This window comes from Salmo salar, chromosome 02 (genome assembly GCF_965601325.2).
Source record: "Salmo salar chromosome 02, fSalSal1, whole genome shotgun sequence".
Lineage (NCBI taxonomy): Eukaryota > Metazoa > Chordata > Actinopteri > Salmoniformes > Salmonidae > Salmo > Salmo salar.
In genome coordinates, this window is record NC_138292.1 from 62,431,720 (window position 1) to 62,454,147 (window position 22,428).

At 45.2% G+C, this 22,428-nt stretch overlaps 3 protein-coding genes across 8 annotated transcripts in view; all 3 read right to left on the reverse strand.

The window, feature by feature from the left end:
- The window catches only part of rims1b (regulating synaptic membrane exocytosis 1b), a 96,925-nt gene extending 90,223 nt beyond the window's left edge, over positions 1–6,702 (reverse strand). For 4 of the 6 annotated variants that reach the window (XM_082965677.1, XM_082965686.1, XM_082965681.1 and 1 more), the window contains exon 1: positions 5,906–6,700. In XM_082965677.1, the coding sequence (XP_082821803.1) occupies positions 5,906–6,075 (170 nt within the window). In that variant the 5' untranslated portion in view covers positions 6,076–6,700. Of the gene's footprint in view, positions 1–5,905 lie in introns of all 6 variants that reach the window. The other 2 variants (XM_082965692.1, XM_082965676.1) reach the window with 2 other exon arrangements.
- A 2,025-nt stretch (positions 6,703–8,727) lies between these two features.
- LOC106586580 (uncharacterized) lies at positions 8,728–11,650 on the reverse strand. The gene is made up of 3 exons (XM_014174017.3): positions 11,279–11,650; positions 9,653–10,812; positions 8,728–9,513 (listed from the first exon to the last, which is right to left on the reverse strand). Exons 1-3 carry the CDS (start codon positions 11,346–11,348, stop codon positions 9,427–9,429), a joined length of 1,317 nt encoding a protein of 438 aa, XP_014029492.2. The 5' UTR covers positions 11,349–11,650; the 3' UTR covers positions 8,728–9,426.
- A 1,286-nt stretch (positions 11,651–12,936) lies between these two features.
- LOC106586574 (stromal membrane-associated protein 1) lies at positions 12,937–22,302 on the reverse strand. Its single transcript, XM_014174005.3, has 10 exons — positions 22,003–22,302; positions 21,357–21,490; positions 21,012–21,097; positions 20,769–20,844; positions 20,254–20,322; positions 19,034–19,109; positions 18,473–18,600; positions 17,787–18,012; positions 13,625–13,986; positions 12,937–13,345 (listed from the first exon to the last, which is right to left on the reverse strand). Exons 1-10 carry the CDS (start codon positions 22,118–22,120, stop codon positions 13,211–13,213), a joined length of 1,410 nt encoding a protein of 469 aa, XP_014029480.1. The 5' UTR covers positions 22,121–22,302; the 3' UTR covers positions 12,937–13,210.
- Between the last annotated feature and the right edge of the window lie 126 nt (positions 22,303–22,428).

A 22,428-nucleotide genomic window follows, 5' to 3' on the forward strand; every position in this document is an offset into this window, starting at 1 on the left:
GGCATCATTCTTGGGCATGACAGCCTACTACCTCCGGTTTCTGCCCCACTACTCCCAGACCACAGCGCCCCTTCGCCAGCTCCTCAAGAAGGATGAGCCATGGGCCTGGACGGCAGCCTGCTCAGACGCGGTCCGCTCACTGAAGAGCCAGCTCACCACAGCCCCAGTCTTGGCTCACTTTGACCCCGTCTGCCCCACCATTGTCACATGTGACGCCTCAGCTGGAGCACTAGGAGCTGTCCTCTCACAGCTGCAGAATGGCATTGAGAGGCCCGTCGCCTTCGCCTCAAGGGCCCTGAGCCCCACAGAACAACGGTACTCTGTGGGCGAACGAGAAGCACTGGCCTGTGTCTGGGCGTGCGAAAGGTGGCACCTCTACCTCTATGGCCGTCTGTTCACGCTCCGAACCGACCACCAGTCCCTCACAACGCTACTGTCGGCATCAGGAACTGGCCACAAGCCACTTCGGCTGCACAGATGGGCCGACCGCCTCAGACAGTACGACTATCAGCTGAAGTTCACTCCAGGGAGGGATAACGTGGTGGCAGACCTCCTCTCACGCTCCTTTGACGCTCCTACTCCGACCGTCTTGCCAGACGACAACGAAACAGAGCTCGTACAAATGCTTTACGCTCCTCTTCAGTCAGTTGTCTCACTGGAGGAGCTGAAGCAAGCATCGGAACAGGATCCCACACTGTCTACCCTGCGCACCTACATACGCACTGGATGGCCAGCACACGTGCCGGAAGAGCTGGCGACTTTCGCCAGGGTGAAGCACGAACTGTCTTGCTGGGAAGAAGTCTGTGTCTCTCGAGGGTTTTGCACTGTGGTCCCAAGTGGTCTGCGTGCGCGTGTTCTATCCATGGCGCACGAGGGGCACTTGGGCATAGTGAAGGTCAAACAGCGATGTCGAGACCTTGTGTGGTGGCCAGGCATCGACCACGACATTGAAGCCCTGGTCAGGGATTGTGCTGCATGCCTCCTCAGTGGGAAAACCGGACAGTCCCCCCCCCCCCCCCCCCCCCCGCAGCCTCTCGCATGGCCGTCCCGCCCCTGGGAGCACATCCAACTGGACATCTGTGGCGAGATCCATGATCACGCAGTCCCTCACCATCAGCGCTTCCTGGTGGTGGTGTATGACCTCCACTCTAAGTGGCCAGAAGTGGTTCCTGTCGGGAACTGTCACAGCACAGGCCATCGTGGACATCCTAGACAGCCTGTTCACAAGGTGGGGCCTGCCCCTCACCCTTACCACGGACAATGGGCCCCAGCTAATCTCTGCCGAGTTCTCCTCATATCTCAGCAACAAGGGAATCAAACACATCCGCACGGCCTACTACAACCCACAAGCTAACGGAGGGGTGGAACGCTTCAACCAAACGCTGAAGAACGGCATCAGAGCGCACCTGGTCCAGGGGTGCACGTTCCAAACTGCTTTGAATCAAACGCTAATGCACTACAGAGCAAGCAAACACACAACAACACAGGCCTCCCCGGCATCCCTCATGCTAGGTCGTGAGATGGAACTGCCACTGGACAGACTCAGAACACAGAGAGTTGCAGAACCGGCGACTAGGTGCACCCAAGAACAGCAGGCAGTGACCAGGCACCAAAGAGCAATGAAACAGCGTTTTGACAAGGCACACAGGGTGAAGAAGTCGATCATCCAAGTGTCTGACTGGGTCCGAGCCCGACGGCCTCAGCGGTGCAACAAAATGGCCTCATTCTGGTCGGAACCCCTGCAGGTCAGTCGACAACTGGGGCCCGCCACATTCATGTTGAGCAATGGATCACGCTGGCACGCCAGCCGCCTCAGGAAAGTCCCTGCTCCTCAAGGAATACGAATGCACACAGAACAGACATGCAGGCCAGAGACGCCACCGGATGGACCTCCCCCACCACTACCACCCGAGCCCCAGCCTCTACGGGCTCCCCAAGGGCCAGAGCCACAAGCGGTGGCGGTTGAAGAAAGGCCTATGCGGGCACGAACTCGCCCTGCTCATCTGGGGGACTACTTAACCTCTTTTCATTCTTAGGCTCCGGTAGGTGTCTTAGTCAACCTCCAGGTTAATGGACTGAACTGGTTAGTTTGGAGAGTCCTTCTGTTTAAAGGTTAATGTTTTATTTCTTACAGGTATCACTCTAGGTTCTTGCCCTATGGACATTTTATATATGGTACCAGTCCCTGGTTTTGGAAAGGGGGGGGAAATGTTATGTATGGTACGACATGCTGTACGTCATACTGTACGTTGTTATGGTTTACGACAGTGTGCTGCTTTATGGATGAATGGGTTGTCAGGATGAGTGGCACATGTCATTAAACGACAGAGTGATGTACAATGTGAAACCGTGCAGACGTGCGTTCTTCTACAGCTAGGCTAGATATAACAGAGGGCTCTTCCTCTCTCTCTCCATCTCTCTCCCTCTGCTTCATACAACCCTCTAAGAAACTCTACAACCTCTGTTAGGTCATCAGTATTTGAAAGGGGTTTCTATATTCACTATACGGTAAGCACAAATGCTCTAAGGGGGAGATTTCCTGTTTAGTTAGCGGGTGTTGTTTCACCACAATGGGGCGGTAGCTAACTGCTAAATGCTAAATGCTGTAAATTCTTTGAGCATGCTAGTTCAGTGTTCAGTTCAGTCCTGATTATTAGTGTGTTAGAATGGTGCTCAGCACTCCTACTGCACTCTCAACCATGTCTATAGTGTCCAGTAATACCATCTCTCTTAAGCCACGTGTCCAGCACCCTGATAGAGGACAGTAATGGTCTTGCACATCAACATAGTGTGAAGTTGCTCATTTCACACCTTCTTTGAAATCTTTTACATAGGACATAGAGAAAGTCAATATACCACGTCCTCTTTCTTCACCTGCTGCATCTGCGGCAACAACACCTACAGAGATGAATCACCCATGGTACAGATACAGTAGCACCAGTATTAAGATCAGTAGCTCCAGGTGCTCTGTTCCACAGGCTGACCTAAGGGGTAATCATTAGCCCAGGACGAGGCCTCTGGGCTGGGCAACAGACCTGGACACACTCTCCCATGACGGAGGTGGAGGTGGTGAGATACAGGAACCTATCAGTATATCACCAGCTGCTTAGCTCCCAGGTACGATAAGAACACCTGGGTCATATTCAATAGTGCACACCGTGGCAAAACGTTATGCAACGGGAAACAAAAATGACAATTTCTTATTGGACAAGTTCAGGTAGTCCCTCCCCGTTTCGGTCCGTTTTCTTCCGTTCGGTGTCTAATGAACACCACCCAGAACAGTCGGGAGGGCCTGTGTGGCCATGTTATATCATTGTCACAATAGACTAGCTTGATATCATCTATTGCACGTGTAATAATCATGTGCTACATTGTTCATCGGAAACGTTCACTGAGCTGAAGTGAATGGGGAAAGTCATTTGTTGGTTGGTCGCATGCCAAGAACGTGGGCCCATAGGCCTAATGCTTGCCCTGTCTATTCAAAAGATCCTGACCCCGTCCCTGTGCCCAGTGTGTATGGTTCGGATGTTGCGTGTCTGAGTAATGTGTGTCTCCCCAATGCATCCCATGATGCACAGCAGGGGGGCAACTTTCACTGGGGATGGGGACATGTCCCTCCCCCCACATTCTGAAATTGCACCCCCCCCCCCCCCCTAGTTTTATCATTGGAATGTGATACAAAACAAGGTGTACTTTAGGACCATGTGGACGCCTCCTAGCAGTCTGGTAGGCTGTTTGGAGTGTTTATCCGACTGGATAAAAAAAATATATAATTAGGCCCCCCCACTTCTAAAACCAAAGTTGCGCCCCTGATGCACAGGAATAATGGGAATGCCTGCAGAATCAATGGAAAGTTCACATACAGCCCCAGTCTTTCACTCTCACTCTTTTTTCTTTCTTACATTATTTCTTTCTGTTTCTTTCTTTCTTTCTCTCTCTCTCTCTCTGTCTCTCTGTCACACACACACACACACACCACACACACTCTCTCTCTCTCTCTCTCTCTATTCCCTATTCTCCCACATGCCATAAACATTCCGGACACAAGGCTATTGTGATTCTATACCATTTCTCTTGGAAGCACCGAACCACTACATACAGGCCTTAACTTGAGAGCCGCCAACACATGACAGCTTCTCAAATTCAAAGGGTATAGTGTGTGTAGTGTGTGTGCACAGAGCCACAGCAACAGCACAGCAACTGGCCATGACCTTTGGGTGTGCATGGATCATCATATAAATGATTGGCTAAATGATGAGGGCATTATTTACAGAAGCTGTGGATGGCTCAAGCGTCATGGAACACTAAATACATCATTTCCTCTCCTGAGACACGAGATAGCTCCAGTCCTGGCTCCCCCAGACTTCAACAAGGAAATGAAACAGTGCAATGTAATTGCAGCAAAGAAGGATGTCATAAAGCACTTTGAATAGGCTAGATGTCTTACATAGTGTATTGCTGTTGGAAATTCGACTTGATTGAGCCTTCGGTGAGGATGAGCAAAGTGAATATTTGTGACACAGCATGAGTCACGTAGTGCACTATGGATGTTCACTATATAAGCGACTTTCATTCACCTCATTGCATTGTGTTGGGAACCGACCGGTGGGTAAACCGAAGAATAACCAATATATCCGTTCACGGCGGAAGGAGCACAGAATAGATGTTAAGGCCAACAGTGGACTATAGCTAAACACGGGAGGCGCATGGTACTTTCACGCTGCATACACGTTTTTTCGAATAAAATAGGCCCAATAACTGATTCATTCGATATCAGTTGAATTGATACTGGTTTGAGGCGTTTTAAAACCAGATATTGGCTATAATTGGTCGAGCTTCAATTCCCCCTATCATGCTTAGCTCGAATGCCCGGCCTTACATCACATGGTGAGATTTCCAACCAGTGCAACCAACACCCACTCTCACTCATCGCCGAGGGTAGGGGAAAATGGCACCACACCGGTGTAACACGATTGTCGGGCATAAAATACGAATGGTTTGTGCCAGGCTCGCAATGAGGCATCATTAGAGTGTTAATGTCCCCATCGTCTTGTTGGACTGCGACGCTGTTATAAACAGCAACAGGTGACATAAACAGCAACAGTTCGATATCTTGCACACCGTTGATGTTGTGTTAAGGACAGCTACCAAGCCTTGCCAGCCACCAAGCTGCTTCGGTAAGGTGGTGATGTCGGTTGTGTATGCGGCCGTGTCAAAGCAACAGAACAAAAAAATACTTTGGGAGAGGAGGAAGATATGGAAAGATTCAGGGAGGAAGGGGGGCACGCGGTCCTGTGGTATGATTCATCCAGTGCTCCCCCACTGGTACACCCCGTCTCCCCTCCTCCGCCACCCGCGCGAGGCTACACCTGGATCTCGTTTGACCCGATTTCCCCGTCCTTATCAATGACCACCTCCATCACCATCGACTGTCACGGCGAGGATACCTTGATTAGCTATTCACCTTGTAGGCTATGTCCACACTAGGATGAATTTCAATCATATAGGCTAGGCTACACCTGACGTTCCTTATGGAACGAATAGTCGAATCCCAAAACGAACCCCAGTATCCAACCTGGTGTGAATTATTCATACAGTGGCAAGCAAGGGAACACCGTTAGCGTAGGCTATAACATCTGTCGGCTATACGGAAATTACAGCCCAGTATTAGGGAACAATAGGGGATGCAACGGGTTGTGGTGGTTGAATGGGTGTGAAATGTGACTACAATGGTAAACGACAGGCATATTGGTAACATACTGGAACTAATAGGTGGCGGATGGCCGCTCGTGCGTCTGCCTTCTGGACACAGACACCTCGCTCGTGAATGGGGGTGTTGCGTTTGCGAGTGGTGCGTTCGGGGTTCCACCGACCACGGTTCAGGGAAAGGAAATGTAGCCCTTACTTTAACACGGCTTCCTCTTTCTCCTCTTCCTCCTTCTGCCGATCCATCACGGCCATGATTATTTTCCTTTCCTCCTCGGTGAGATGGCTGAGGTCCGGCAGTTCGGGGACGGTCGGCGGCGCGGTGGGTGGGCGAGGGCCGCCCTGGGGCCCCACCGAGGCGGACGACATCTTTTCCACCAGCAGCACCCCTCCTTGGCTTGCTACTGTCGTTTCGACTGACAGAATCCCTGCTGCTTAGCGTTGCGAGCCACACCTCACGACATAGTCAACGGGTAGAGCAGCAGCTCTGGTGAATAGGGCAAGCCGCCGCTGCTCATGGTTGTTGCAGGCACCCACGGTTGTGCTTTTGTTTCTCGTCCTCCTCGGCTTTTTTTGTCCACCTCCTCACTCTCTAGTCTCTCGCTTCTCCCCCCCACCCCCCGCCGGCCCGCCTCTCCCCTCCACCACCGCCGGTTTTACGGGAAGCCCATCTCCACGCCAATAGATGACACAAGCAAGCTGAGGGACCCTCTGGATGGACTGGCTTTGAGCTGTGATGCCCTCGCGCCACCGGACACGGGCTCGGTGATGTTGGACCGTGGTAAAGTTAGGCGGAGTCTGTGTGTTGCGTTCCTCTCTCTCTCTGTCTCTCTCTCTCTCAGTGCTGCCACCGCCTCGGCACTGCTAATGTTGCTGCCACTGACAGGGAGATGGAACAGTCAATGAGAATGCAGCTCCCTAGAGCTCGCATCTTCCTTCCTTATGGTTGTGCACGCGCTTTTACGAATTTGAGAATGGGTCTCTCTCTCTCTCGCCACATGCAAGAACAACACTTTTTCCCAACCTCACTTATTTCAGGAGTAACGCCACCCTGGCTGGCACCACACACACACACACACACACACACACACACACACACACACACACACACACACACACACACACACACACACACACACACACACCTGCCTGCAAATATGAACCAAAAATAGTGCGCGTTCCCGTCGTTATAGCTCCAACATTAATTGACCGTTAAGGCTTCTGTAAAATATTGATCCACAGGAAAGGCTACACTGGGTTCTGTCTGAGAGTTCAATGTCCTAGACTTTATCAACGTTCAGTTTGATTCCTGAAAGTTGCGTCAGAGATGCAAATGACAATCACTCTTAGCAGCTATATTTCAAACAATATTCAACATAACATATAGCTGGATGAACATACAGTGTGTATCAGTAGAATCGAATAACATCTTTGATTGTCAATAAAATAGGATCAGTACAATGGACATCCTGCAATGCGTTTCGATAAAGAAAAACATTTCAGCACCACGGACAGAGACATTTAGGCCCAACTCATAGGTATCAGAATTGCAACAGTTTTAAATCAGCTAACGCTTGTTTTTGCTATCTATTCATTCACTTCATTGTCTAGCCCTTGTCTTTTGAAATATATTAAACAAAAACGCATGATGACCATGATACTGGCTAGTCTATACAGCAGAATTTACATAAACGTCAAATGAACTGAAGTCAAAACCCCTACGCTGTTTTGCTGACTGTGCAACTATTTTCTCATTACCAATGAAGCACACTCAATTAATTTGAAACATTCTTAGTCACAAGATTCCCCAAAACTCTCCAGAAAACGCCTAAAGCACACTGAGTAGTTATTTAAGCGTTTACTGTTGCCTAAATGCGTATTAATTGTAGCTCAAGTTGTTGCTGTCGAGTATCAGTTCTAATGGTCGGCTATTCATATGTTTGAATTCAAACCCAGACCCAAACACTGACATCGGTTCCTTTCCAATGACGTAATGTTACGGGGCTCGAGTCGGAGTCCATCCACCAGATGGCAATGCTACCGACCGAGTCCGTTCGATTACGTCACCGAGGAAGTGACTGTACTGTATTGACGTCAACTACCAGTGGTGCAGAATTCTGTCATAATTTAGGTCGTGACTACTACCAGTCTGAACTGGATATTTTTAGCCTCTCGCTGTAACCTAAATCATGGAGATGGCTATTGGTTTCAGGGTTCATTCTCATAACATTGTTTTGTAGAAGAGCCCTCAGAAATGGAATGGAATAGTGAATTTAATTGAGAACAGGGTTGGTATTTGTTGGTGGTGGTTTGCAAAATGAGGGGAAACATAAACTATAGCCATGTCACATCATCTGTTATATATCTTATTCTGACAATAGCTCACAAAGAACAAACGGAAAACACACTTGCATTACATGAACACCTTGTCTACATTATGCCTGTGGTTAAACTCCTACACCCACACGAGTTATTTCATGATGCATCAAACGTGATGTAATAGATGTCAATACCATGAGTCAGTCATGTCTAAGGAGACAACTGCAATGTGAACCTCGTCATAACAGAATCATAACCTAGGCTACAATCATATGATGGAAATACTCAGCAGCCATAGACAATCCATGCACAATTATCATACTTATTCACGGTATAAATCTCCCACAGGAACTCCTAATATGGGAATATCCCCATATCCAACAGCTGATAAAAGCATCATTATGAGGGGAACCATTATAATTGTGCTTACTACTCCATCTTGAGGCGCTGAGCGAGAACGCCTGTTATTCTCCGCAAAATGTGGATATAACTGATCGCATTAGCATTGTTACATGGTTACAAACTTTTCACATAATTCCATATTTCTGAAGGTCACAGTTGCCCTCCTGCTGACGTCTTTGCCTCGGTTGTCTCAATTCGGAGTTTGAAGGTTAACCAGTGATTTATTGACAAGTAGTTGAACTACGAAACCCCTTCTCTTTTCAATGACAGTGATCCCAATGAAAGACAAACACAATCAAATGCAATGACAAAAGGTTTACTGAAGATAAAACGGGCGAGGTGGGGGAAAGGGATTGGGGATGAAGACAAAGTGTGATAAAACATAGGAACACCGTTGTGGGTGTGCCTGCATCAGTGATCTCCCTGTGTAGTGTTGTGGTGGGTGTGCCTGCATCAGTGATCTCCCTGTGTAGTGTTGTGGTGGGTGTGCCTGCATCAGTGATCTCCCTGTGTAGTGTTGTGGTGGGTGTGCCTGCATCAGTGATCTCCCTGTGTAGTGTTGTGGTGGGTGAGGCTGCATCAGTGATCTCCCTGTGTAGTGTTGTGGTGGGTGTGCCTGCATCAGTGATCTCCCTGTGTAGTGTTGTGGTGGGTGTGCCTGCATCAGTGATCTCCCTGTGTAGTGTTGTGGTGGGTGTGCCTGCATCAGTGATCTCCCTGTGTAGTGTTGTGGTGGGTGTGCCTGCATCAGTGATCTCCCTGTGTAGTGTTGTGGTGGGTGTGCCTGCATCAGTGATCTCCCTGTGTAGTGTTGTGGAGGGTGTGCCTGCATCAGTGATCTCCCTGTGTAGTGTTGTGGTGGGTGTGCCTGCATCAGTGATCTCCCTGTGTAGTGTTGTGGTGGGTGTGCCTGCATCAGTGATCTCCCTGTGTAGTGTTGTGGTGGGTGTGCCTGCATCAGTGATCTCCCTGTGTAGTGTTGTGGTGGGTGTGCCTGCATCAGTGATCTCCCTGTGTAGTGTTGTGGTGGGTGAGGCTGCTCACATCCTTGTTGATTTCGTCCTCTTTCTTGGAAGCCACTTTAACCTGGAAAAAAACGAAAGGCAGAAAATATAGAAAACCTATTTCACAGACAGCCATTAACACTGGATATCAGTATCAAAATAGTTGATAAATGATTATATTAAGTACAAAAGAGACTAAGAGTATATGAGTTAGTACTTACAGGCTTCTTGTTCTTCCCCCTGAGAGCTCTCCAGAGAGATGAGAATAATCCACACCTCTTCTTCTTGGCAGCAGCAGTTGAGATGTTGTTGACATCAGTAGTAGAGGTAGACATTTTCTCAGCAGATTGCTCCAGGCTTGTAGCACTAGCATCAACTTCATGTAAAGCAACAAGGCAACTCTTGGTTGAAAACATAGAAATAGTGATGACTAGTCTACTTCTCTTGGTTGAGACCTCAGCCACGTGGATCTCAGGTTGGTTGGAGTCTCTCAGTGTGGAGTCATTATGCTGAGACATTAGGTTTGTAGCAGATTGGATCAGGTCGTTTTCCACAATGGCAACACTGGTAGACAGAACCTGAGATACTAGGACTGCAGCAGACTGGATCAGGTCATTCTCCACGATGGCAACACTGGTAGACAGAACCTGAGATACTAGGACTGCAGCAGACTGGATCAGGTCGTTTTCCACAATGGCAACACTGGTAGACAGAACCTGAGATACTAGGACTGCAGTAGACTGGATCAGGTCATTCTCCACGATGGCAACACTGGTGGACAGAACCTGAGACACAAGGCTTCCATCATACTGGATCAGGTGGTCTTCCTCGATGGAAACACTGGTGGACAGAACCTGAGACACAAGGCTTCCATCATACTGGATCAGGTGGTCTTCCTCGATGGAAACACTGGTGGACAGAACCTGAGACACTAGGACTGCAGCAGACTGGATCAGGTTGTCTTCCTCGATGGAAACACTGGTGGACAGAACCTGAGACACTAGGCCTGCAGCAGACTGGATCAGGTCATTCTCCACGATAGCAACACTGGTGGACAGAACCTGAGACACTAGGCCTGTATCAGATTGGATCAGGTTGTCTTCCTCGATGGAAACACTGGTGGACAGAACCTGAGGAGTCTGCAGGAGTGTCAGTGGCTCCCACTCATCCAGGAAGAAGCTCTCGACAGAGGGGAAGCTTCTTCCTTTCAGAGCTGCGGGAATGTAGGGGGTGTACCCAACATTCCAGAGCAGAGAGCTGTCAATGGCATTCGCGTAGTGGTACTTGTCACCAAGTTCCTCTGCAAAGCTCTGACGGAACTTCTGACTCTCTGACTCTGGACCGCCAAGGGCGTTGAGCTGGGTCACCATTGACATCCACCCTGAAAGAAACGCCATGACAGCACAGGGTAAACAAAATAGATTTTTTTGCATTTTAAGGAAGGGATATTCTCCTTTTCACTCATGGCAAATAATGTGTGCCTTCCAATAATATCACCAATTTCCTTAAAGTGTGCACTATTCACTACTTCCCAGACATCTTAAAACGTTGGAATGGTGGAGGCATGGGCTAGTGGGATTTTCAACCATATTTATTATACCAGTCATTTCCCTTCAATTCAGTGAAGTGAACAAGTGCGCACTTTGGGAGGAAAGAGAGATAATTGGGACATTACGTAACATAATTTACAGCTTTAAATATTCATTTTGCATGGTTACCATTCTTGGTAACTAACAACAAAAGCCTATACAGCCATCTTCTCCTACGTTTTATTATATTTCCTTTTCATAAGAATTAAATCAATTAATATTTGAGTTTTAAGACTGAAATAATTTAATTGTTCTTACCTGAGTTAACGTCGTTGTCCTTAATGGAACAATGTCTGTCTTCAGGGAAGATGAATGAAAAGCTCGCCATAATAATGCTGTATCTCTCGTTGTTTGTCGATCAAGAACTGAAGATTTTTTGAGAGTTCTGAACATATCTCTTGGGTTCTGGAGTTCGATTTGAACCGTCGGCATTGTGACCCTCTCGGTCGCATAGAGATGGAATTCTTTATGTCCCATATCTGCAGAATGCCATTATGCAGGTTTTAGAATGGAATTTGGTAACACTTTGGATAGTCCCAAGTAAATGATTTGTAGATATTCAATAACTGTCAACATTTCAACTAACTACCGCTATCCCTATGCCATACCCTTATCCTAGCACTAAACGTAACCATTACACGAATTCTAAACGAACCATAACCTTAGCAAGCAGTTGCTTATCAACAGAAAGTATGCCTGTCTGTAAATCATTTATTTGGAACTAACCAAATAAAGTGTGAGCTGGAACTCTATTTCTGTTTAATAATAGTACATTTATTTTAGATAGCGCTTTTCATTAAAGATCGTCTCAAATAGTATTTAACAAAACAAATGTAGGATTGGGACATTAGCTGGTCTTGACTTCGGGTACGGTCTCCCACAGCTGACCGTGTTGAGGCAGTTCAGAAAGGTAGTAGTATTGTAGTATATCGAGTAAGCTAGGGTCAACACCCTCACACTGTTTATGCACTAAAAAGAGATCATGCTAAAAAAAACACGTCCCGCGTTTTTCCTCACCTGGGAATTTGATTATTCTTCCTAGCGCTCCAGTTCAGTGCTTCTTCATTCAGTTATTTTTCAGAAAACAATTAGTAAATGTTTTTTTTTTTACCATGTTTCTCCATCATCCGAATTCTGTTAAATATTTAGCCTATTTAAAAGGGAGCTTTTGGCTCTCCGTGTCTATATTCCCTCTTATGTGATACTGTAGTGGCGTATTTAACCTGCCAGCTCTGCAAAGGATGGTTAAAGAACGCTACCACCCTGACATTTGCTTGTGTGTAGCCTACCCCCGGAAAAATAAATACACGGGGGAGTAGACATGTTTTAATTGCAAACTTCTGTACCTTATCAGGTGTTCTGGTAGAATTGACATTGAATGTTGTTAATGGAAAAATCTAGAACTCAGACGTCTAGAACACACATTAGACACATTGGGTTTATCATACTTTATTTTGTAGGGGAACCACAGGTAGTTTAAAAGGTTATATAGAGCCATACATAGGAGAGCAGTATCCACAGAAATGATAGCCATGTCTTCTCCCAAAGTTTAAATACTATTCTTTAATTCTCTATAATAATTTTTTATAATGATACAATAAAAGCTTGTGTAACTGGTCCTGCAGCTTTTCCGATATGTTGTCGATGTCTTTGTTTACATTGTGGTTGTCGTTTTTTTCTTTCCAAAAAAGGAAAATGAAAAGAGTTATGATATCCACAACATGTAACAGGCACTGACTGCCAGCCTGCGTATGATGGTGTATGTATAAGGACTCCCAATTTACTCACAAAAGAGAGATGGAAAGAGAGCACGATGGATAGAAAGTGACAGAAAGAGAGAGATGTGCCCTGTTTGAATACTTCAGAAATGCTTCCTTCCTTGAAGTAATCACTGATCTGATTGGGTCGGTCAGACTAATAAGACGGTCACCTTGCTTTCACCTGTCCAATCACCAATGGATCTGTGATTACCTGAAGGAAACAAGGAAGGAAGGCTGCATCTCTTCAGTATGCATACAGAGCCAGATAAGCTCGATGTTGGAGAGTGGTCAGTATCAATTGGAGAACGGGCATCAGTTCATAGTAAGGTTGCTGGGGGGTTGGATGTTGGATTTCGGACCCCCTGGTTGCGACCCCCTCTGCCGCTGCCCTGACCCCCAATCCCTGACCTTTGACCTCCTGGGGGGGGGGTCACTTCCAGAGCTGGTTGCTGAGGGTCTGACCGGAGGGTGCGGCGGCCCAGCCTCCCATGGTGGAGGCAGGCTGACCGAAGGCCATGGCCCCCCCGGCACCGTTCAGACTCATCCCTGACATCTGCTGGTTCATCTGGGGAAGACAGTAGGAGAGATGAATAGTAAGGTGTCAGGGAAACACAATATTGCCTAATACTAAATCAAACCCAAGCCCTGACCCCAATGCATTTATATAGATCTGAGAAAATGTGATAGTTAGGTAATGTTAGCATATTGCCATACCTAAGTTAACTCCCAAAGACACTTGATATTGTATTCTTATAAAACCATCTTATACTTCAAATGCAAAGTTTACTCCCATGGGAAAATCCCCAATATGCCAAAGAACGTGACATCAAAAGAACTAACATACCTGTCCCATGTTCCAGTGGCCCTGCTGCCCAGGCTGGACGGCATACATCCCCTGCATGCCCTGAGCGGGCACCATACCAGCGGGCATCCCCCCCTGTGGTACCCCCATCATCCTCGGAGCCATGCCAACCATTCCGGCCGCGGGCGCTTGTCCCATGAAACCGTTGGGCATCGTCATGCCAACCATCATGCCTGTGTTGTGTCCCATCATGGCAGCTCCGTTCTGAGCCATCATGGCACCCATGACGGTGGTGGGGGGCATGCCTGTGCCCATGCCAGGGAAGGCCTGGTAGCCAGCAGGGACCTGCTGCTGGGGGATGCCTACTGGAAACTGCATCTGGGCGGGGTTCATGTATATACCAGCTGGAGGGGAGAAAGACAGGAGAAATACTGAGAACGGGTTCTTTCAAAATATCATTTTCTGTTAACCTTTATGACTGCTTGCCATAGATATGAGAGTGGGAAAGTGACTGAACAACTTGGTTGGTGACTTGCTACTTTAGAAGTGTTTGGTATTTACCAGCACGTATTTATATAGCCCATAGCCAGTTGGAGACCATTTCCAACCTCTGTGTTATTGGTTGGTGTGTGTGTGCTAGAGGTCGACCGATTATGATTTTTCAACGCCGATGCCGATTATTGGAGGACCCCAAAAAACCGCCGATACCGATTAAATCGGCCGATTTTTATATATGTAATAATGACAATTACAACAATACTGAATGAACACTTATTTTACCTTAATATAATACATCAATAAAATCAATTTAGCCTCAAATAAATAATGAAACATGTTCAATTTGGTTTAAATAATGCAAAAACAAAGTGTTGGAGAAGAAAGTAAAAGTGCAATGTGTGACGTGTAAAAAAGCTAACGTTTAAGTTCCTTGCTCAGAACATGAGAACATATGATAGCTGGTGGTTCCTTTTAACATGAGTCTTCAATATTCCCAGGTAAGAAGTTTTAGGTTGTAGTTATTATAGGACTCTCTCTATACCATTTGTATTTCATATACCTTTGACTATTGGATGTTCTAATAGGTACTTTAGTATTGGCAGCCTAATCTCGGGTGTTGATACGCTTGAAGTCATAAACAGCGTAATGCTTGAAGCATTGCGAAGAGCTGCTGGCAAATGCACGAAAGTGCTGTTTGAATGAATGCTTACGAGCCTTCTGCTGCCTACCACCGCTCAGTCAGACTGCTCTATCAAATCATAGACTTAATTATAATATAATAACACACAGAAATATAAGCCTTAGGTCATTAATATGGTCAAATCCGGAAACTATCATTTCGAAAACAAAACATTTATTCTTTCAGTGAAATACGGAACCGTTCCGTATTTTATCTTAACAGGTGGCATCCATAAGTCTAAATATTGCTGTTACATTGCACAACCTTCAACGTTATGTCATAATTACGTAAAATTCTGGCAAATTAGTTCGCAACGAGCCAGGCGGCCCAAACTGTTGCATATACCCTGACTCTGCGTGCAATGAACGCAAGAGAAGTGACACAATTTCCCATGTTTAATATTGCCTGCTAACATGAATTTCTTTTAACTAAATATGCAGGTTTAAAAAATATACTTCTGTGTATTGATTTTAAAAAAGGCATTGATGTTTATGGTTAGGTACATTCGTGCAACGATTGTGCTTTTTTCACAAATGCGCTTTTGTTAAATCATCCCCCGTTTGGCAAAGTTGGCTGTCTTTGTTAGGAAGAAATAGTCTTCACACAGTTTGCAACGACCCTGGCAGCTCAAACTGCTGTATATACCCTGACTCTGTTGCACAGAATGCAAGATAAGTGACACAATTTCCCTAGTTAAAAGAAATTCATGTTAGCAGGCAATATTAACTAAATATGCAGGTTTAAAATATATAATTGTGTTTTGATTTTAAGAAAGGCGTTGATGTTTATGGTTAGGTACACATTGGTGCAACGACAGTGCTTTTTTCATGAATGAGCTTGTTAAGTCATCCCCGTTTGGCAAAGTAGGCTGTGATTCAATGATAAATTAACAGGCACCGCATCGATTATATGCAACGCAGGACAAGCTAGATAAACGAGTAATATCATCAACCATGTGTAGTTATGTGATTATGTTAAGATTGTTTTTTATAAGATACGTTTAATGCTAGCTAGCACCTTACCTTGGCTCCTTGCTGCACTCGCATAACAGGTAGTCAGACTGCCACGCAGTCTCCTCGTGGACTGCAATATAATCAGCCATGATCAGTGTCCAAAAATGCCGATTACCGATTGTTATGAAAACTTGAAAATCAGCCCTAATTAAATCGGCCATTCCAATTAAATCGGTCGACTTCTAGTGTGTGCATGCACTTGTGTGTCATGATTCTCCTGGTCAAGGATCCAAGGCCTCAGACCACAGGAGAGGAGAGGGGGGCTGGGCCGGTTATGACACCTCACGCCAATTGTAAATCTTACGCAGCAGAGAACCCTCTCCTGCTCTTCAGTACCAACCAAAGGAATGCCTTTGTTCTCTAGAATATTTTTGCAACTAAAACTATAACACCCCAAAAAAATGAATATTGGAACAATATTTCTAAGATAGGAATGTTAAGAATGGTCAGTGGGGATCTAAAAAAATAATCATGTCATTTTGCTTTTCATTTTGTGATGTTTTTAAAAACTGTATGAACCAAATACTGTACCTTAGGAAGGAAACCCCCCTTCAGTCTTAAGTTTCCATCCAATATGATGTTAATACAGTATGAAAAACTATGAAACTATTTTTGTTAAGATAGGAATGTGATTTTAGTTTTCATGTCCGTTGCACATTAACTATGCCATACGCCGAATGAGGTCAGATGAACGTGTCAGTGTGATGGAACTGCCCTTTCCGACCAGAGTGATTAAAAGGACTCGCTAAGAATTAACATATTCAGACCAGCAGACGTGAGCTAAACATTACAAATGGCTGGAAACTCTGAAACCCAACACGAGTTGAAGAAGATAAATTGACTAGAACAAAACATTGACAGTCTGCAGCTGTGCATGTAAAGGGATCTAGAACTTTGACTATCTACCCGAGAAAGGAAGGAGAGGATCCCATCTCAGACAAATCATTGGTGCATCTGAAGATCAGTTCAGAAGAAACACTCCACTCCAAGCCAGGACAACTAAGAACGATATTGTGACCTCTGGTGGACAATCAGAGCCGTACAGCCATCGAGCCATTCCCCATAGAAGGTTTGATTGGTTTTAACAGAGAGACAACGAACAAAGACATCTAACTTACACGTAAATGCATTGCATTTCTTACCCAAACGGGCAGCAGTTTGTGTACAAGGTAAAGGATTAATGTGAGAACAGTCTTAGAATGTATCAACAATAAATGTCCCTTTCTCTATCCCTCTCTTTCCCCACCCCTCTCCATTGTGTAACAAGCTATCATATCTTGTCAGTCCACTAGAGACTTTTGTCTCATGTAAATGTGTATTCTGTGTTATTATTTAGCTAGTTAGTAAATAATTAAATCAATTTGTGTAGAACTGAATAATCAGAAAAGGCTGGGGTTCTTGCGGATTCAAGAAGTCTGCGATGTTCAGAATGAGACTGATATGAGGTAATGATTAATACATGACTTATCGATATATCTTATATATTTCTTCTAGAGTTTAATTCAGGAGATGGTAACTCATTAAACAACTTCTTCCGCGGTGCCCCAAATTCCGAATGAGTTAATTTTTACATTATTAATTTAATCGAGTAACAACGATAAATAACATTCATCACATTAATCAAAGTCACAACGCGATGTGTGCACATGCCCACACTTATGTATGACAAGGCTCTACAGTGCAACCATTTTACTCCCATACGCGCCTAAATATTTTGTTGTACGACCTGGAATTTTAATTTAGGAGCACAAGTGCTGATGATAATTGTTGAAATGATTACTTCACTGTACCGCAGCCCTGGAGTGCCATGGCGAATACACTGAGTGCAGATTCATGACCGTCATGCTTGCACCATTATTACAAAGAAAACGTCTTGTTACCGAAAAATATTTGTCGTTGTGATCCTAAATTTCTATGGGTGCTCCTACACATGCTCCTTGTAAAAAAGGTCAGTGTAGAGCCCTGCATGAGTGTACATATTGTGCATGTGTAGGCTGTCTGTATTTCTCCTTACCAGGCGGGGCCTGCTGGTGCTGGGGCATCTGAGGCATACTGGTGTTCCCATACAGGGACAGGATGGAGTCCTTGGAGAGGGGTTTCTTGGCCCCAGTGTCCTCCCCCTTAATGCCCCCTCCACCACCAGTCTCACTGAACAGGTCCAGGTTTCCCTGGGCAGAGCCCGAGGATGGGGTTGCTGCTGGGGGTTGTGTTGGGGTGCTGGCTGGGGTACTGGAGCTAGCCTGGAAGAAGGAAGCAAAAACTGTAAGAACGACGTAAGAAAAGTCGCTAACCCTATTCAGTGTGTTGAGTCTCTTGATCTTCAAACTTCTCTCACGCTAGCATGCATTGGCCTGCATGGATGTGTGTGAGACAATGGGTAAACAGCAAATTACTCACTGCAATACAGGTAATAAAGGCTATCAAATGGCCCTAAAATGTCAATTCGTATCCAGAGCGAGTTACAGTAGTGAGTGTACACATCTTCATACTTTTTTCCCCTCTTTCGCACTGGTCCCCCGTGGGAATCGAACCCACAACCTTGTCATTGCAAGCACGATGCTCTACCAACTGAGCCATCGTTCAGAAGTAGATGTACAGGTAATATGTGTGCATGTAAATATAGAAGTATGCATCTTTATGTTTGTGGGGCTGGGTGTTCATAGGGACCAGGGAAGTGGTGAGGTCATCAGATTGTGTTACCTGAGAGAACTGAGCAGCAGCATTAGATGAGGGGAGGGGGTTGGACACCATGGGGCCGAAGATATCCAAGTCGCTGCTTGCTGTGCTAGCAGCATTACCGTTGTTAGCAGGGGCAGGTGTTGGAGCATCTAGAGAGATGGGAGAGACCGAGAGAGCAACAGAGAGGGGTTAAAAACAGAGATGTGTAAAACAGGTTATACAGGGGAGGAAAAAAACGTACATAAGATGAATGTGTGTATTGTTCAGGAGTCAGCATTTCTGAATAACTGACTGGTTTAGTACATTTCACATTTGAGTCATTTAGCAGATGCTCTTATCCAGAGCGAGATACAGGAGAAATTAGGGTTAAGTGCCTTGCTCAAGGGCAAATCGACACATTTCACCTAGTTAGCTCTTAACTGCTAGGCTACCACCCAGGGTTGTATTCATCGAGGCCAAGCAGGGTCATATTCAATAGGCACCAAACGAAAGAAAACTGTTCGAAACCAGGAAGGACTATCTGAACTTGTCCAATAAGAAACTCTCATTTTCAGTTTGGAAAACTGACTGGTTTAGTCTTACCAAGGCCAAGTAGGTTGACGGGAGGTTCTGCTGTCTTCACTGGACTTGCTTTGGGGGCTTGCCGGGTCTCTTCACTCTTCAGGGGTTGAGTTCAAGAGAAAAGGCAAAATGATTGTGAAAAAAGAATAATGTAGTCTTGGAAGTAATAATGAAGTTGATGTGTTGATGTGCTTCTTCCAGAATAATGGCTAAATACGCAGGGCTTCGGTTGTGCATAGGTTTAGTTCATAATGACAGCAAAGATCCTGAGGAGGTTTACTTCAGATAAGACATGCGGGATATTTCAAACCCTCAGCAGTCAAGCCCTCTTAGAGGTCAAAGGTTAGGTGCATCCTCAGCCTTGGTTTACTTGACCACATTCAATGCTTTGTCTAGGAACCAACATGCCGGGAGCTCGATGCCCAGCATAATAACCCTAAACCCAAAGATGCTCTATTTTTCACCATGTCATCAATGTATCAACACGTCAAAGTAACTACACAGTGAGACGCACCACAACAAATCAGTTTGCTGGACATGGCGACCATAAACATTTGTAAATTGATGATTAGTTGTATTAAGTACTGGTATAATGCCAGACCTGTTAACTGTAATGTTTTTCATACAGTTTGCTATACTAGACTGTTAAAGGGCAATTCCACCACTTTTCAACCTCATTTTCATTATCTCCAGCACAATACCAGTGTCGACATGTGAAAACCATTCATTTCTTTTTTTGTAGAAAAGAAATCATGAAGTTAAAAAGATCTACCCGATGACATCATCAGAAGTTAAAACATTTAAAAAACAAACACTAGGAGATTGGTGGCATGGGGAGCAAGAAAATACCCTCCCTCTGGCAAAAAAAATAAAATTAATCAGTTTTTCTTGATTTTAAATCCTACCCTGTAATGTTACAGGGAAGCAATTTGATCTTTTTAACCACAGATCATAGAAACGCGCTGTTTTCATGTTACTGGAAAATTAATAGGAGTTTGAAAAGCAGCGGAATTGCCCTTTAAGTCTGCTCCCATTAAACCACTAAAACCTGACCGCTATAGCATGGAGTGTCATGATGAGTGGAACTGTTGTAAACAAAATAAACATATCATTCTGACTGCAAAGCTCAAAAGAGACAAACAGGGTGTACAGTGTGATTGACAAAAAAGGAATATGGGTTGGGTTGAGACAGATATCTTATATAAGGAATCTATAGATGTATCCATTCAAAACCACCGTACTTTGGCATTGTATGACAGCTTGGTCCCTCTATCAGTTTCTTTCTCTCGCTTGCTCTCCTTGTCTTTTGACTGTAGAGGAACATCATAACAGGAAAATAGAAAAGAAAAATCAATGGAGGAAGAGAGATAAAGGCCCAATCTCATTTCAATAATGTTCCAAAATGATTAGGCCATATAACACAATAAAACAGTACCCCAGCAGCATCATAAACACCTGTGGAAATACATGCTAGCAGATAGCCAGTGATTGCGCTAATGCTAGTTAGCATTAGCTAGTGAAACTACCTCTAACTTCATTCATACTGGACTCAGAGACATACAAATGTTATCCAAGAGTTGCTCTGACTTTAGGGAAGTACATAAAGGGCCTCAATGCCATAACCCCAAAGTATCCCTGTAACCTAACACATAACAAGCAACACTTTGGAGAGTCTACATACAAATAAGACAGTGTAACACATTCTAGTACTATCCGCAAACCAGTTTGAGTGTGGCGTCAGAGGTGAGATACATACACTGTGTCCATTGGTCACATTTTTGCTGTAGTATTTCTTCTTCTCATACTTGTCCCTGATGAACAACTCCACTGCTCTGGGGTCAGAGGTTAAGGGGGAAAAAATGTAGCAATATTATAAAGGGGCAAGTAAGTGTGTTATGGGAAGCTTTTTGGGAACCGCAGTGCGTGTGTGTGTGTGAGAGAGTGTGAGAGTGTGTGAGAGAGCGCAAGAGACTGTGTGTGTGTGTAGTTGTAAGGATACTGGTCTGTCTGAGGCCTTCTGTAGTTGTCTGGAAGGTTGGCCTCATAAAGCTGCCTGGACTTGGAGTTGCCCATATCTACTATGCTCTGTGAGAGAAGAGAAGGAGAGATGGAGAGAAATAGGGTGGGGGAAAGAGAGAAAGAGGAGCACAGAGATAGAGAGAAAGAGGGGTGGAGGGTAGATAGTGAAACAGCAGGGGGGACATGACAAGTATGGGTTAAAAAAGTCAACTTTGTATTCAGCCAGTAGGATATACAAGAAAGAGAGGTGTCTGTGTCAAATATAGGTCAATACATGACATTTCTAATTTATGAATATTATAAGTCCTGGACACTGGCTAATTACCTGTATTTGTGCTGCTGTCCATTGGTCCAGGTTGACAGATTTGACCCGTGATATGTGAACCCCAAGGTTCCTGTGAATGCCAGCACATCGGATACAGATAAACACTCCCAGGTTCCATGATGCCCACCTTGGACCTGGCAGGCAGAGACAGGGTCGTACTCATTAGTGCACCGGTTTCAGTCTGTTCTCTTCCATTAGGTGTCTAATGAACAAAGCCCAGGTAACGGCAGATTCACTTATCAAAACCTGTCTGTACCGGTGGCGCAGGTGTCACAATAGGACTTCAGATTGGCAGGTCTTCCCTGTGCATTCTTTTAGAGTGACATGTTTTGACATTTAGGGATAGTTTCCCAGTGGTGACTTTCATGGTGCAAGGGTGTCGAAACTTGCATTTACTTGTATGACTAAAGTTTGGATCATGGTTCAAGGTGTGGTGGGAGACAAAATGTTACCTAGTATAGCTAAGCTAGCCTAGTAGCTACCGGATAAATGCTAAAGAGGAAGGAAGGTGTCAGCAGACTAGCTGCTACTTACAGTTAGCATAACTAGCTAACTCAGTCCGAGTCTGGCTAGACGAATAACTGAAACAGTTATATAACATCAAATGACATAATTTAACGAAGTTTACATTGTGTTATGTAGTTACCTTTCGCCTCACAATCGGCGCAGTATTTGTTGTCGTCCTCTCTCAGCATTTTGGACAGAATGGCCTGATGCTGCTCGTTGAGTTTCAGGGCCTTCTCTCTCTCTGATCGGGTTGTCATCTTTGCTGATGTTCCGTTTGTTCTTTCAATAAAACTGTTCTCTACCTTGAATGTTCGTGAATTTTTTTAACTTTAAGATTTAAGACCATAATCAGACAAATTAACGCCTTCGAGAGAAGTGTAAAAACACCCGGAACCGAAATTTGTTCTCCGCCCACAAGAATGCACGAACTCGCGGGAGGCGGGTGAACATACCTAAACGGCTCTCGGGATTGGATGATGGAGATGACGTAGTCTGCTGACGCATGTCAGGGTTTCTTGACCTTTTATTTTATTTTCTGCATTTTTCAATGTTTAAAATGTGTTGT

Bases quoted from the DNA above. Each gene is read 5' to 3' on its own strand.
- LOC106586580 (XM_014174017.3), bottom strand. From the start codon at position 11,348: ATGGCGAGCTTTTCATTCATCTTCCCTGAAGACAGACATTGTTCCATT. The intron at 10,813-11,278 runs GTAAGAACAATT...CGTTTCTTTCAG, and splicing joins GGACAACGACGTTAACTCAG to GGTGGATGTCAATGGTGACC. The intron at 9,514-9,652 runs GTAAGTACTAAC...GTTTTTTTCCAG, and splicing joins GGGGGAAGAACAAGAAGCCT to GTTAAAGTGGCTTCCAAGAA.
- LOC106586574 (XM_014174005.3), bottom strand. From the start codon at position 22,120: ATGACAACCCGATCAGAGAGAGAGAAGGCCCTGAAACTCAACGAGCAG. The intron at 20,323-20,768 runs GTATGTATCTCA...GTTCCTCTACAG, and splicing joins ATGTGACCAATGGACACAGT to TCAAAAGACAAGGAGAGCAA. The intron at 19,110-20,253 runs GTACGGTGGTTT...CAACCCCTGAAG, and splicing joins AGCTGTCATACAATGCCAAA to AGTGAAGAGACCCGGCAAGC.